The 14,074-nt window shown below is 40.8% G+C and overlaps 1 protein-coding gene across 1 annotated transcript; it reads right to left on the bottom strand.

Moving 5' to 3' along the window:
• Positions 1-90: 90 nt before the first annotated feature.
• Positions 91-7,089, bottom strand: LOC121779308. Its single transcript, XM_042176618.1, has 17 exons — positions 6,792-7,089; positions 6,616-6,689; positions 6,247-6,327; positions 5,931-6,013; positions 4,267-4,366; positions 4,058-4,145; positions 3,581-3,938; positions 3,212-3,461; positions 2,983-3,022; positions 1,991-2,736; positions 1,483-1,585; positions 1,327-1,401; positions 1,136-1,210; positions 981-1,055; positions 815-895; positions 486-737; positions 91-403 (listed from the first exon to the last, which is right to left on the bottom strand). Exons 1-17 carry the CDS (start codon positions 7,038-7,040, stop codon positions 356-358), a joined length of 2,778 nt encoding a protein of 925 aa, XP_042032552.1. The 5' UTR covers positions 7,041-7,089; the 3' UTR covers positions 91-355.
• Positions 7,090-14,074: the final 6,985 nt, after the last annotated feature.

The following is a 14,074-nucleotide window of genomic DNA, read 5'->3' as shown; positions in this document are numbered from 1 at the left end:
TGTCACAATTTTATATTGAAAATTACTATGATTAACCCACTAATCAAATTGTATGCCCCTGTATGTGGAGAATGAAAAATATCCATCAAGTTTTAAAGGCACATTGAGAAGCTCTCTTATATCCTTTGCAGAAATTACATTGAAACAACTCCTTAGAAATCTGAAACATACCGTATTTAGACACCATTTACATGTCTCAAAATACAAAGAATGAGACAACGGAAACTACACCTTAAAAACTACTGTACTCAACAACCAGATATGTCTCTTTCACACACTTATGCATGCTCAAAAAACTCGATTTTATATAGATTCTCCCCAATGCTTGATTTATTGCGCGAGCACAGCTGCAACCTCATGGCCGCAATGGAATCGGTGAAGTCGGAGGCTTATAATCGGGGTACTGCAAAACAACGAACAAGAATGTTATCGCTTCTGTTCATACGTTAGAATCAAGATATACACCTTTTGGAAACATTTCATACGTTAGGATATGGTGAAAGAGGCCTTGGAGGCAGAGGGAGAGATTCTTCTTCAACTTCTGCTTTAGGGACAGAATTGACCTCCGGAGTTGGCTCTGGAGCTGCCTCGACTTTTAGAGGTGTGCTGTTCGCCTCAGGAACAGACTCGGCTTCCTGCACAATGCTGGGGCTGGGGGGAGGGGTGGTCACCTCTGCTGCTGCAGGCAGAGATTTGCTGGTGGAAATGATCGGTGGCAGAAGAGCCTTTCCGATATCCTGAATAAGGGAAGCTGTTAATCTGCTGTAAAACAAGAGACGAAAAGAAATAGGGATGTGAGAAGCAACATTAGCACCTGTATGTCACCAACAAGCTCCTTTGCACCAACTTTCGCATTCAAGACCTCACCAATCTGTTGAACAGTTTGCTTCCGATCCTGAGAGGGGAGACGATGGAATGTGTTAGTGTCAGAAGTGTTTGAAATAAATGCTACTAGAGACTTGAAGCAGAGAAATGCATACCTTTGCGAACAGGAGTTTCTTGCTCACAAACTGGACAAGAGCAGCTGATCCCAGGACCTGGAGAATCGTTTCTACCTGAAATACGCGTAAGAAAACATTAGGCAATCCAAAACGTCTCAACACTTCAAAAGAGTTCAATATTGAAGTCTTGGGACCTCTGTATAAGCCAATAGCCCAAGACCAGCAGCAGCTGCAACACCGAGGACCAGAGGCAAAGCTTCAGAAGCGTCCTGCAAATCAAACGTCACAGATGTTGAATAAATCTTCTCTGTCTTCTGGTTATAATAGTGCATTGCTTTACTGCTACGACTACTAGAAGTGAAGTATTAGTAGCTGAGATGCTTACCCCAAAAGAATCCGTCAGACTACTCAGGTCGATGCCCACTGATTTCTTTGGGGATATCCAAGGAAGGCCACTGCTCTGCTTAAGTTTTCATCTATCTGTTAGTTTCATCTGCTGAACTCAAATATCCGAAGAGGAAAATGGGGGGTGGGGGCAAACCTTCCATCCTCGCGGTCCTTCAGCACCATCTTTGATTGCATAAGCAGCTTTGAAGCCATTGACCGTTACCAGCTCCGCGACAAGTTCAGAGTTTCCATCAAATCTGGCTTCATCACAATTCAGAAAAAGAATAAAATTGGACACCTTAAAAATGGATGGTCTCTGCAGTATCCCTAAAAACCCGAAGAACTCAATCATCATCTCAATCAGATACAAAAGGCAAACAATCACAGGATATCTCAACATTTTGTGCACTTTTCTGACATTCAAGATTTTGAGTTGTGTTTTAGAGTCCTCTGTCATACTTCATCTCTAAGCCTAACAACTGTTGTTTGATGATCAAACTAAAAACAGCCAATTTTGATGTTTTCAGAGCAATGCATATCCATATTCCTACAAAATTTCTAGGATCCACACACCTTAAATATAAGGTTTAGATTTCATAACAACTTTACCATATCAAGAATTGTGCAAATGGATACTAAAAGCAGGTCTGAAAATTTCTTACTTGTCCAGAATGAACAGAGTGGTGTTTTCTGGATCTTTAAACTTCAAAGACAGCTTGCTCAAGAATCCTGGCTTGTCTTCACCTTTGTAGGCAACTGCCACCAGCTTCTTCTTGAGGCCTCGAATATCTGGGCTGCCGCCTTCCTTGAGGTCTAACGGTGCTCGTATATCCAGCAATTGAGCATTGGAATCATCACCACCCAGTTTTGCATAAGCATTCTTGGCAGTCTCCACTCCCCATGGCTTTGGCTTGCTGAAGAGCTGAGACACCACCAGTGGCACCGCCAGCCCCACCAATCCGCCACCGATAATCAGCGGATTGTCAGTTGCAAAACTGATTACATTGTCAAGAAATCCACCAGTATCTGATCCTGCTGAGGTTGTCTGCTGCAGGGCTTCTTCGTATGTCAGCGCTTTGGCGAATTCAGAACTCATAACTGAAGATAAGACCATCAAACCGCACTGCAATTTTCTTGAAACAGATGACAGGACATTCTCTGTGGGATTTTGAATCTTGAATTGAGGAATGGTGGCTGCTGACAAATGTTTTCTGGGCTTTGTTGTTTTTGCAAGAACTGAGAGTGGAGACAAGCCAGCTGCATTGAGGGCCTCCATTGCCACTGTTTTCTTGAGGTTTTTCAAGACATAAAAACTATGAGATGTAGAAGATGTAATATAGCTATTCTCTGGTTGATATGCTGTCTTGAGATGGAATGGTTTTTTTGTTCTTTTTTTGATGAATTTTAACTACTTCAACGGTGGAAATTTCTCTGCTTAGGGGGTGAGTCTTTAGTGGGGAATGCTGCTGACATGGCTGGGGATTGGAGATCAGACCCAATTATAGGCCGCCACGTGTTAAGATGTTTGATAAGAATTTATTGCCTTTTCTGGGTTGTGTGGCTGAGGAACTTCGTGGAAGTTTTTGGAGAGATCTTGATCATGTTGCAGTACTACTGCTAAGGCAGATTGTACAACTCAACACCTAGACAGTACATGCAATGTTGCAACTAGTTGGGAAAATGGTACTACTTCCCTAATTCCATTTAATTACGAGATTTGATATCACAGATAATGTCCCCGTCAAATATTGGCTGCTAGATTCTAAATTATCAAAATGAGTAATTCACAATCAAAATTTTATAACCCACTCAAAACACACAGAGATATAGTACAAAGGAAGTTGGTAATAGCAGGGGTCAAGGTAGAGAGGTATCAGTATCACAAAATATCGAAGAAATATTCCAATCCCTGACCAATTTCCCAGATTGAGATGCCGGCACCCCAGGAAGCAGCCTCCTGCAGCCGCGTTGCGATAGACTTCAGCGTTGGATAGAACACAACGTGCTTAACATCCTGATTGTCGATGTACAGGAAGAAATGCTCTTCACTATTCTTCTCCCACTGCAGTTGGGGTCTGTGCTGCTCCAGCAAAGATACATACTCTCTTCCCACGATAGGCCCGCCACCTAAGCCTGAAATCGACATTGATAAAAGGCAGCAGCAACAATAGAACATGTAAAAATGTGATGAAGATGGAATGTTATATAAAAAGCTCTTCTAAATCCCATTAAACTCGGAGCAGGTAACTTACCTCCAGAAACAATGAAATCATTCCCATAGAAGTTGATGCCGATGAAAATTTTTTTGGCCAGTTTCTCATGACCACTAGAGCTGGTGGCATCAAGGAGAAGTTCCAAGGTAGAGTGAATCCACTTCAAAGGTGCATTTGGACCTGGATTCTGCGGAGCTGAGAAATCGTAAGTCATAAGAGAGAAACCATCCACATCATCACCTAATCTTCGAAGATCTTCTGGGCCAAAATCATATTCTTCCAACTCCTTTGAGCGGGGTGGACCTATGACATATACTAATTGCAAACTCTGCCTTTTATGCTGATCTAAGCTAACGGAATGCATGGCTTGTCCGAGCTGAATGACAAACTGCAGAGCCTGAGCTTGCAGAGTAAAAGCTGATTCAGTCATAGGTAATGAGGCCGGCTAGTAAAATGATTGCTACACTTGTGACCTAAAATTTGAAGAGAAGAAATGTGAAAAAATCCCCAACTTACTGTAACTCGCATGCCTGGTTCATGCAAAATTCCATAGGCTGCCCATCTTGACCAGGACTCCAACACGATACCATCGTATCCCATTTCCCTTAAGCAGAAGTCAATAGAAGATATCGTGAATGGAGATTGGAGAAGGTGCACCTTGAACATTTCAAACGCATGACCATTTGTTGTGTAAGAGTGAATCAGAGAAAAGACAACGGGCTTACTTGCATTCTGTTACAATAAGATTAATTGCTCTCTCCCTCTGTTTTTTCTTTTTCAGCAGATCCAGGGGAATTGCTTCCAAAACAACTCTAGGTAAAATCTAGTCACCAGATCATGGAAAGGAACAATAAACTCAGTGATAGAAATCTAACAATATAGAGAACAATTTTCTGAAACAATGTGTCAAAATGGTTCATTTATATTAAAAGCACAACTTTTAGAAGGCTTCTTTTAACTCTCGACTAGACGAGTGTTCTCAGAGAAAGCTAAGGAGATTACTCAAACAAGCATATTGAGATCGTCATTTTCTCAGTTGTGTTTGTGCAAGCTAGATTTTACCAATTTTTAACTGGATATTTATGTAGAATTATGATAGACCTAACAATACCCACTTAGACCACCTAAGAAGAATGTAAAGGTGATACTATTAATAAGGATGGACAAGTTGCAGTGGGGAGAATCCAGGACGAAGCAGGTAAGCATTTGGAGATTGCAGAGTCCTCAAAAGGATTGTCCTACAATATAGAAATCAATTGAGTAGAAGAAGAAATTAAAGTCACACTTGTGATTTACCGCAGATAGCCAAAGCCATGAAACAATTAATTTATCATGTGGCAGAAAACAATGAGTCTGTAAACTTAGTCTCGAGCAAAAAAGTTCTGTTATTTTAGTCAATAATTTTTTCTTCTGCAAGGTAAAAGCTGCCTAGTGCAGTTGTGATAGTAACAAGTTATACCAGTTTTCTCTCTATATATATATTCAGTTCAGGGACTAAGAAATGGGAGCAGCAAAAGAACCTGAGGCCATCCACAACGCTGTCTCTATACCGTCTCTTAAACCGTCTCTTAACTACTATTTGAGCACTATTTGAGGGCCCCACTGTCCTTTTTTCCTCCATCTCTTAACTAAGAGACGGAACCTGCAACGCTTCGTCTCTTAACCGTCTCTATACCGTCTCTTAATTACTATTCATTCAATTTAATTTATAATTTTTTTTAAAACCCAATTCAATTTAAAACAAACACACTTTATTAAAATTAAAACAATATTACAACTTAACATTAAAAAAAACGAAGACATAATTAAAATTCTAAAAAAATGTACTTCCGGGAGCGTCGTGGGGGTGGTGCGGCTTCCTCCGCCTCTCGTCGTCGATCTTCTTCGAGTGATTGTTCCATTAATTGGCGCATTTGCTCAAAAGGATCCATTTGTTTGAGTTGATTGAAGATGGAAATTGAAGTGATAGAGAGGATTTGAGAGGAATAGATGTGTGTTTGTGTTTGAAATGAGTATGGAATAGAATTATTTATAGAGTAAAAAAATTAAAAATTTAAAAAATGAAAATAAATATTTAACGGTAATATTACCGTTTGAAAAAAAAAATTTTTTTAATAAAAATCGTTTTTTTTTTAAAAAAAATGAATTATTGTGTCATCAGTGACGACGCCCACTCGCGGGCCAGCGAGTGGGCGTCACGCACGCATGGGGACGTGCCACGTGTCCCTGGCGCGTGGCGAGACAGCTCGTCTCGTGTCTCTCCGAGACGAGCTACGCGACGAGACGGTCGCGAGCTAGAGACGAGATGGGCGCTGCAATGCGTCTCGCGGGGGTCTCGTCTCTCCGAGACGAGACGCGAGCCCGGCGCGAGACGCGTTGTGGATGGTCTGAGAATTTCCCGTCCTCTTGATATCTGAAATCCAACGTTTATCAGCATTATGCCTTCCCTCCAAAACCAATTTTGTTTCCTGGCTGCCAGGACCATCTAGGTTAGGGCAAATTAGCAAACTGCAGTACAAATCACCCAAATCCCTTGCTACACCAATTTTCACATGCAATTACGAACTAAAAAGAACTTGGAACGTACAATGCTAATTCATCTTTGGAGCATCAATAAGCAATGTCTAAGCAGAAGTAAATATACTAATGGATTTTCAACAAACAATCCTAAGGTAGGGGCTTTACAAAATCACGTGCACATATACCTCTTTAGTTCGTACCACACAGGGGAAAGATGAGTAAACTTATTGCTAAACTTCTTTGCCATTTCATATCCTTGTGAATTCCTGCATAAATAAGTACTTATGAGCTCATTATATATGAACCATAATCCCTGATAGCTCAAAGTGAAACTTTGCTGCAAAATGCAATGGCGTGTAGTAGTAATTTATAGTAACATATTCTGTTGTAGCATTAAGAGAACAGAGCTTCTTTCACGCGTGAATGAAGAATGCAAAACGTAAATGGAACTTACCACATATATTATTGAACTTATTTTACTAGTACGCGTGCCAATCATAGTATCTAACAAGTATACAAATGGAAATCAGCCGTCGAATCGAAGCAGTGATTACCATGGAGTAATGTAAGCAAACACAGGATTTTCAAAATTTCTTCGAGATGAATTCTCCGAAGTAATCGTATTCTCCTGAATTTCTTAAATTAACAAAACCATCAGTCAATTTCAAAAGCGACAGCATATATAAACAGACGGACAAAAAAGTTGATTAAAGGAGATCGAGAAGCGTACATGGAGAACTTGCCGGTAGTCAATTTTCTCAGCAACGAGTCCTCGGCGGTAGACATACGGTAGGTCGGGGGCAGCCGGAGAAGGGGTGTGCAATATACGGTAAACTATAACGGAAACGATAGGAACTACAAAGAGCAGTAATACCGTTGTGGTGGTGGTGGTGGTGTTGCCTTTGCGATCTGATTCAGTGAGAGATCCAGACGGTTTGTCGGTGCGATCTCCGGCGCGACGTTCTCGCTTTCTGCCCATCTATGCCGATGAAACGCGGATCGGTCTTGGTTCCGGTTGAGAATCTAAGTTGATATTGGGCTTTTGCTGGGCTGGGCTTTTGGCAGACCACTATTTAAAATTTTTCATAGGGCTGATTTTTTCTTGAATTATATCTACAAAAAATAGTGTTGATGATTAACGATACATCATATAAGTACATGTTTTAACTGTGTAGGTGAACTTTCTAATGTCTATGCAAGTGACTCTGAGTGAATTGAACACGCCACAAATTTGGATGAACTCTACACGCTATTAACAAGACTTAGCATGTCATCTCCTCTCTATCTTGCTATTGTCGCAACACGAGAGTTTCCATATTATGTCACTTGCCGGATGTGCACTTTCTTGAAGTACTTCACTTCATGTTTATTTCCACATTTCCCACAGCGCGATTCCTTCTCAGAATTGTGTTACATGGTTTTACACCATGTTTTTGGCCTCTTGCATCATTCTCACTTACATTTTTACACTCCCACATGGTTAGCTCTCTGTATGGCACTGACATGCTTATGCGGCTTGTGAGGGCAAACAACGCCCACATTAGAGAATGAACAAGAGTTGCAAGCATATATAAGGGCTATCCCAACTCCATTAGTATGAGGCTTTTGGGGAGTACCCCAAGAGCAAAACTGTGAGGGCTTTCCCAAAGCGGACAATATCATATTAATGTGGAGTTCGGGTGTGCGCCACCGATTCCCTACAGATGTTGAATATTGTTGGTGGACTTTTATCTGGGTTGTGGATTAAATCGACCCAAGGCTGATTTATTGGGCTAGGCCCAATGTGCCGAGCCCTTTAGCCCGGTGACCTTTCCTCTTCGCCGGTTAAACACCACCGTCAATCTCACTGAGGAACAGCGAGAGACTCAAAGGAAACCACCGGAGAATCCATCGAAGAAGAAGAGAGAAGTGCGGGAGAAGAGAGAAGTCTCTGACTAGAGAGTGAGAGTAGAGAGAAGAATCTGGAAGAATGAATACACAAACCGTCATACTCCTCTCACATATCTAACACAACCCCACATCCAACGGTGTAGGATCTAGATCCGGGTGAAGGTAAGACGTGGCAGTAATCAAAAGGTGAAGAGGAAAGGTCACTGGGCTAAAGGGCTCAGCACATTGGGCCTGGCCCAATAAATTAGCCTTGGGTCGATTTAATCCACAACCCAGATAAAAGTCCACCAACAATATTCAACATACTCCACCTTGGACTTAATTCAGGGAAACCAATTTGAGCTGCAAGCTAAGGTGTTAAACTCATCATAGCCTACAAGGCAGCCCCTCAGCTCCAAAGAATTAAAGTTCATCAGCATTAGGGAAGCCACCAAGTTGCCCTTAGACACCAGAGGGCTGACACCCATTAGTCTAAAGGACTTCATGCCTCTAGTCACCTAACACCCTTACCACAGCTGATAAGGGGACTGAGGTCTTACCCTAGGACATGCAACCTATCCTAGGTCAAAATGCAAGTGTTTTATGCAGAAAAGAAGTTTTTCAAGTGGTAAGCTTTTAGTTCCCATGTCAGCAGGATTTCTATCAGTATGCACTTTTTGAAGAAAAACTTCACATTTTTCTACAATGTCTCTAATGTAATGAAACCTTACATCAATGTGTTTTGTTCTATCATAAAAGACAGGGTTTTTACATAACTGAATAGCAGACTGAGAATCAGAAAACACACTTGGAGGAGACTTCACAAATTTTAGTTCAGAGAGCACACCCTTTAACCACACAGCTTCTTTCATTGCCTCTGTAATGACAATATATTCTGACTCAGTAGTGGACTTACTCTTATCCTTGTCATTAGCATAGGAACTGATGGACTTACTCTTATCCTTGTCATTAGCATAATTAGAATCAACAAAACCAGTTAGTGAAATACCATCATCACATTTAGAATAGCACAACCCATACTTAGCAGTATGTTTCAGATATCTCAGAAGCCATTTCAAAGCTTCCCAATGAACATGACAAGGATATGCCATGTACCTGCTCAGGCAGGACATTGCATAAGCAATGTCAGGCCTGGTATTAACCATCAAATACATTACTGATCCAATTGCATTTACATAGGGAATTTTCTTCATGGCATCCATATCAACTTTAGTCTTAGGGCATAGATCTTTACTCAACATAAAATGAGCAGCTAAAGGCACAAAGACAAGTTTAGCATCAAACATGTTAATTTTTTTTAGAATTTTGTACACATAAGATTCCTGATGCAACACAAGCATACATTCTTTTCTATTACTGAAAATATTGATTCCCAAAATTTTCTGAGCATCACCAAGGTCCTTTATGTCAAAATTCTCACTTAGAGCAGTTTGCACAGCCTTTATAGTTTTCAAACAATGACCTATTATAAGCATGTCATCAACATACAACAGTAATAAGACAGACACAGAATCAAGATTTTTCACATATAAGCATGCATCAAAAGTACTTCTCACAAAGCCCAACTTATGCATACAAGTATTAAACTTGATATTCCACTGTCTAGGGGACTGTTTTAAACCATACAAGGCCTTTTTCAATAAACACACATGATTGGGAAATTTTGGATCAACAAAACCTTCAGGTTGTCTCATGTAAATGGGTTTATCCAGATCACCATGCAAGAAAGCAGTTTTGACATCCATTTGTTGTATCATTAGGAGTAAAGATTGGGTGAGAGTTCCAGAAAGGTTGTTCCACCTCACTTGGAGCATCCACTGAATGCTTCACACTAGTGGGCTGTTCTGTGGACTCCACCTCAATAAAAGGATCATTGTCCACAGTATCTGAAGCAGGGTTGTTTGTCACCTTTAAGCAATAGAATTCATCTTCATTAAAAACCACATCCTTGCTAATAATGACCTTAAACCCATGCTCATCTCTCAACCAGATCCTATATCCTTTAACACCCTCAGGATATCCCAGAAAAATACCTTTTCTAGATCTAGGCTCAAGTTTATCAGTTTTGGTATGCACAAAAGCAGAACAACCAAACACCCTTAGATGAGAAAGATTCAAAGTTTTTCCAGTAAAAACATATTCAGGGCACTGCCCTAACAAAAGCACAGAGGGAGATCTATTAACCAAGTAAGTAGTAGTCAACAAAGCTTCACCCCAAAACTTTTTAGATAAACCAGATTTTACAAGGATGCATCTCACTTTATCAAGTAAGGTCTTATTCATTCTTTCAGCAACCCCGTTTTGCTGTGGGGAATAAGGTACAGTTTTATGTCTTCTTATTCCAAAACTAGCACACATGTCATCCATCTGTTTATTACAAAACTTCAAGCCATTATCAGTTCTAAAAGCCTTAATTTTCTTTCCAGACTGAGTTTCAATCAAAGTTTTCCAAGCAACAAGTTTATCAAACACTTAACACTTATGTCTCATGAGGAAGCACCAAACTTTTCTTGAAAAATCATCAATTGTTGAAAGAGAATACACAGAGCCAGAATGAGAAGACACAGAAAAAGGGCCCCACACATCCATATGCAAATATTCAAGAACATCTCTACTGATATTAGCAGGTACAGGAGTAGGAAAGGTAACCCTGTGATGTTTACCCGGCACACAAGTGTCACAAAAAGGCAAACTTCCATGAATATCAGCTTCAGACAAAATAACATGTTTTTTCAGAATATTCAGGCATTTTTCACTCATGTGTCCAAGCCTATTATGCCACAACATAGTGAAGGGGTTGGCAACGGAAGTGTGCGTATCTAAGGGATCACATAATATTGATCTATTTAGCATATTATTTAGATAAATTCTATTTGCGTAATTATCACATGTATCATGCTCATAACTTGAATTTTAAATATGCTTTAGCACAAACAATTCCTAAAACATGCTTACTACGGAGTTAGCCAATTTACCTTTGTTGATTCACTTAAGAATCGAAGATGGCTTGTGCCTTCTCCACGTGAAGATCTTGAGAACTCGACCTCGGATCTTCTGACTGGTGTCCCGGACTGTAGACTGATATTTGTGTATGTAATTCATTTCTCGTGCTTAAGATAGAAACATCCATTAATTAATCAATGTCTGCTATGGACTTAATTAATTAACATATTTTAATCTCCAAGAGTGGACTTAGCAAGAAACTCTTATTTATTATTCATAGAGTAATCAAACTCCAACTAGCTAGGTTCCGAATAATAAAACCTTGTTTCGAGCTCCTCTTGTGGATGTTATCAAACGAGACTCTCCTCGCGCACGATTCAACATAATAGCAATCCTAGCACCGCCAGATAATGATCACCACTACCCAATATACCTGGATCGTTGGGTGACGAAAAACCCGCACCTTTGGTAAGTCAAAGTAGTAGATACTCAATATCGTATGCTCAATGCTAACGTCAGCAATTTTGGCCCGCATGTAGGCTGCAGCAATTTTGGCCCACATGTTGACGATCCTCTGATTGTTCGAAGTCAGAGGATCATCACAGACACTCACCCACGCCTTGGAAAGTGCGACGTTCTCCGCGTCCATCCACTTCCTCTACACCGTGGGGTCTTCCTCAACCGACTGCGACGACTGGCCGACCCTCTTGTCCTTCCCCTTGCCCTTCTTCTTTGCGGGGCCCCGACCCCTCCCTACTCCCCCCATTTGAACGGGAGTTTCCGGAACACCGATGACTCCACTTATTTTAACACAAGAAATTCCCGCAAGTGTACGAGGCTAGTGTAGCACAAAGTAAGCAAGAGTATCGTATCCCACAGAGACAAAATGTGCAAACTCAAGTACCACGGACCGATTTTAACTACTATCTAGACGATTCAAAGGTTTGGTTTTTGATTTTTAAAAATAATTAAACATAAACAAATTAAAATCACGCAACAAATGAAAGGTTTCAAATAAGAGAAAGAAGTAGAGCTTTAGATCCAACTACAACGAACACAAAGTGAACAATTCAACAACTTCGATTACCCAATTGAAGTCTCTAGGATTACTAGGAAAGCCGCTAGTCTAGGCTAAGCCCTCTCTCGAGTGCACCCAACCCGTTGATTAACCATTAATATTGAAGTCTTCTTCTAATACTTCACAATTAACTCCTTAAAACAAAAGGCTCAAGCCCTCACTCTAGAATCCCTTCTCTCGAATGCAAATTATCTAGGTGTTGTTCATTCTTTTATCAATCCTAATTAGGTATCTCTCGATTACTCAAAACTAGGTTAACAAACTCAATTGGTAGCTAAGCAATTGAATTGAAAGAGCACAAGAATGAAACAAAGAAATCACAAGAGCATAGGTAATCAAAAGTCCTTAAATTAATCAAAAGCGTTCATTGTAGTCTTCTCTAAAACTCTACAAGGGATTTAGCTACTCATATTCAATGCAAATTCACAAGATAAATCCATGGAAAGTGAACTAAACATAAGAAAACTAATAAAGATACTCCCAAAGGTGGATTGAGTAGGTAAATCGTCTTCGTCTTCAACCTTCTTGATGAATCGGACTCTTTGTCGCTTTAATCTGCTCTCCAATGTGAAAACTGCTCTTGGGGGCGTGTCTGGTGTGTTTGGGCACGAAAACCTAGCTCTCCTTTTATACCCGGGGCGGAAATAATAGCAATTAACTCTCGCAGAACACATCGCCCGGCCGGGCGATTTTAAGTCGCCTAAACGCCCGGTCGGGCGATCTCTCGATGGCCCTGATTCCTTCACATCGCCCGGTCGGGCGATTCTTCCGAGGCAGAACGCCCGGTCGGGCAAACTCTCTGGATTCGTTCCTTCTTTGCACAAACGCCCGAGCCGGGCGTTTCTCTTGTACATGAACGCCCGGTCGGGCATTTCTTCTGTAATCCAGCTTCAAGCTCGTTTTCAAGTGATTTTCACCTGTTTTATCCCCAAACACTAGACAAACTCATCAAAACACTTAAGTAGTGGATAATGGATGCAAACTCAAGTAATATGCTACAAAACATTGAAGTATTCACCTTAAACATCCAAAATACTTGCTATACTACGAGTTTATCAACTCCCCCAAACTTAAACACTTATTTGTCCTCAAATAAGAAGTAGAAAATAGAGAATTAGAACTCGTGTAAGTATGTTGGATTGTCATCATTGCCTCAGTAAAAGAAAACAGAATCATCATGTATCAATAACTTCGCATACAAGTAAACCAAAATGAACATTGCTTCAAGTTACTAGCACGTATTCCACTTTGTCAATTTGCCCTCACAGGATTCATATAATGTGATTACAAGAAGGAGATACAAGTTACTTAGCTATATCAACAAGTTTTCACAAACATTTTAAGCCAATTCTCATCATAGGCAACTCATCCAACAACATACTCAATTCATCTCCAAACGTCTCTCACTCCCCATTCGAGTTCACCAATTTTCTTCCCAAATCTATCATCCTACCCAAGGGAGATTATTCAACACAAAACTAAAAAGAAAAACAAACCTAAAAAGAAAACAAAGACACAAAAACAAGTGGAACAAGGAAACTAGGCCACCTACTCCAACATCCAAGATCAACAAAACATCACAATTCAAATTTCAAATTTACATGCCCACATATCATCATCAAATATCATCAAAAGAATAGGGGTACAGGCCGGGGTATCATCAAATAAAGAGAGAGAGGTAAAAGAGGGAATCCACTAGACACCCCCAAACTTATTCCAAGCAAAACTAGGATAAGTTTGAAAGAGAGTGGATCTCCCATGGACCTTCACTGCGGAGGAGGAGGCGGATGCTGCCACTGGCCACGGAATTCATCGAATCGGGCATTGATGTTGGCCCATTGTGCGTTGTTGAAGTTAGTGAATTGGGTCCAGTTGGTGTCGAACTGGTTCCATCGCGCTTCATTCTGGACCCAATATTCCTGCTGACGCAGCTCCATCCGTGTCAACCTCTCATTGATCGAGCCGTAGTCCTCATCTTCTCGCTCTTGTCGGCTTCGTGTCCTCTGAGTGCTTGTCCCGGCTTCATCTCCCCCTTGGTGGGTCGGTTGTTCCTCACCTTCCTCCTCATTTTCTTCTTCATTTTGCTCGACCCCCATCTCGAT

The sequence above is a fragment of the Salvia splendens genome, chromosome 2 (assembly GCF_004379255.2).
Source record: "Salvia splendens isolate huo1 chromosome 2, SspV2, whole genome shotgun sequence".
Lineage (NCBI taxonomy): Eukaryota > Viridiplantae > Streptophyta > Magnoliopsida > Lamiales > Lamiaceae > Salvia > Salvia splendens.
The sequence above is the reverse complement of the archived record's forward strand: the minus strand, read 5'-3'. Positions and strand labels throughout refer to the sequence as shown.

Excerpts from the sequence above, each read along its gene's own strand:
- LOC121779308 (XM_042176618.1), bottom strand. The coding sequence starts at position 7,040 with ATGGGCAGAAAGCGAGAACGTCGCGCCGGAGATCGCACCGACAAACCG. Across the intron at positions 6,014-6,246 it reads GTGTGGTACGAACTAAAGAG|CCAGGAAACAAAATTGGTTT; the intron begins GTATATGTGCAC and ends TGGTCCTGGCAG. Across the intron at positions 3,462-3,580 it reads TGATTTCATTGTTTCTGGAG|GCTTAGGTGGCGGGCCTATC; the intron begins GTAAGTTACCTG and ends TGTCGATTTCAG.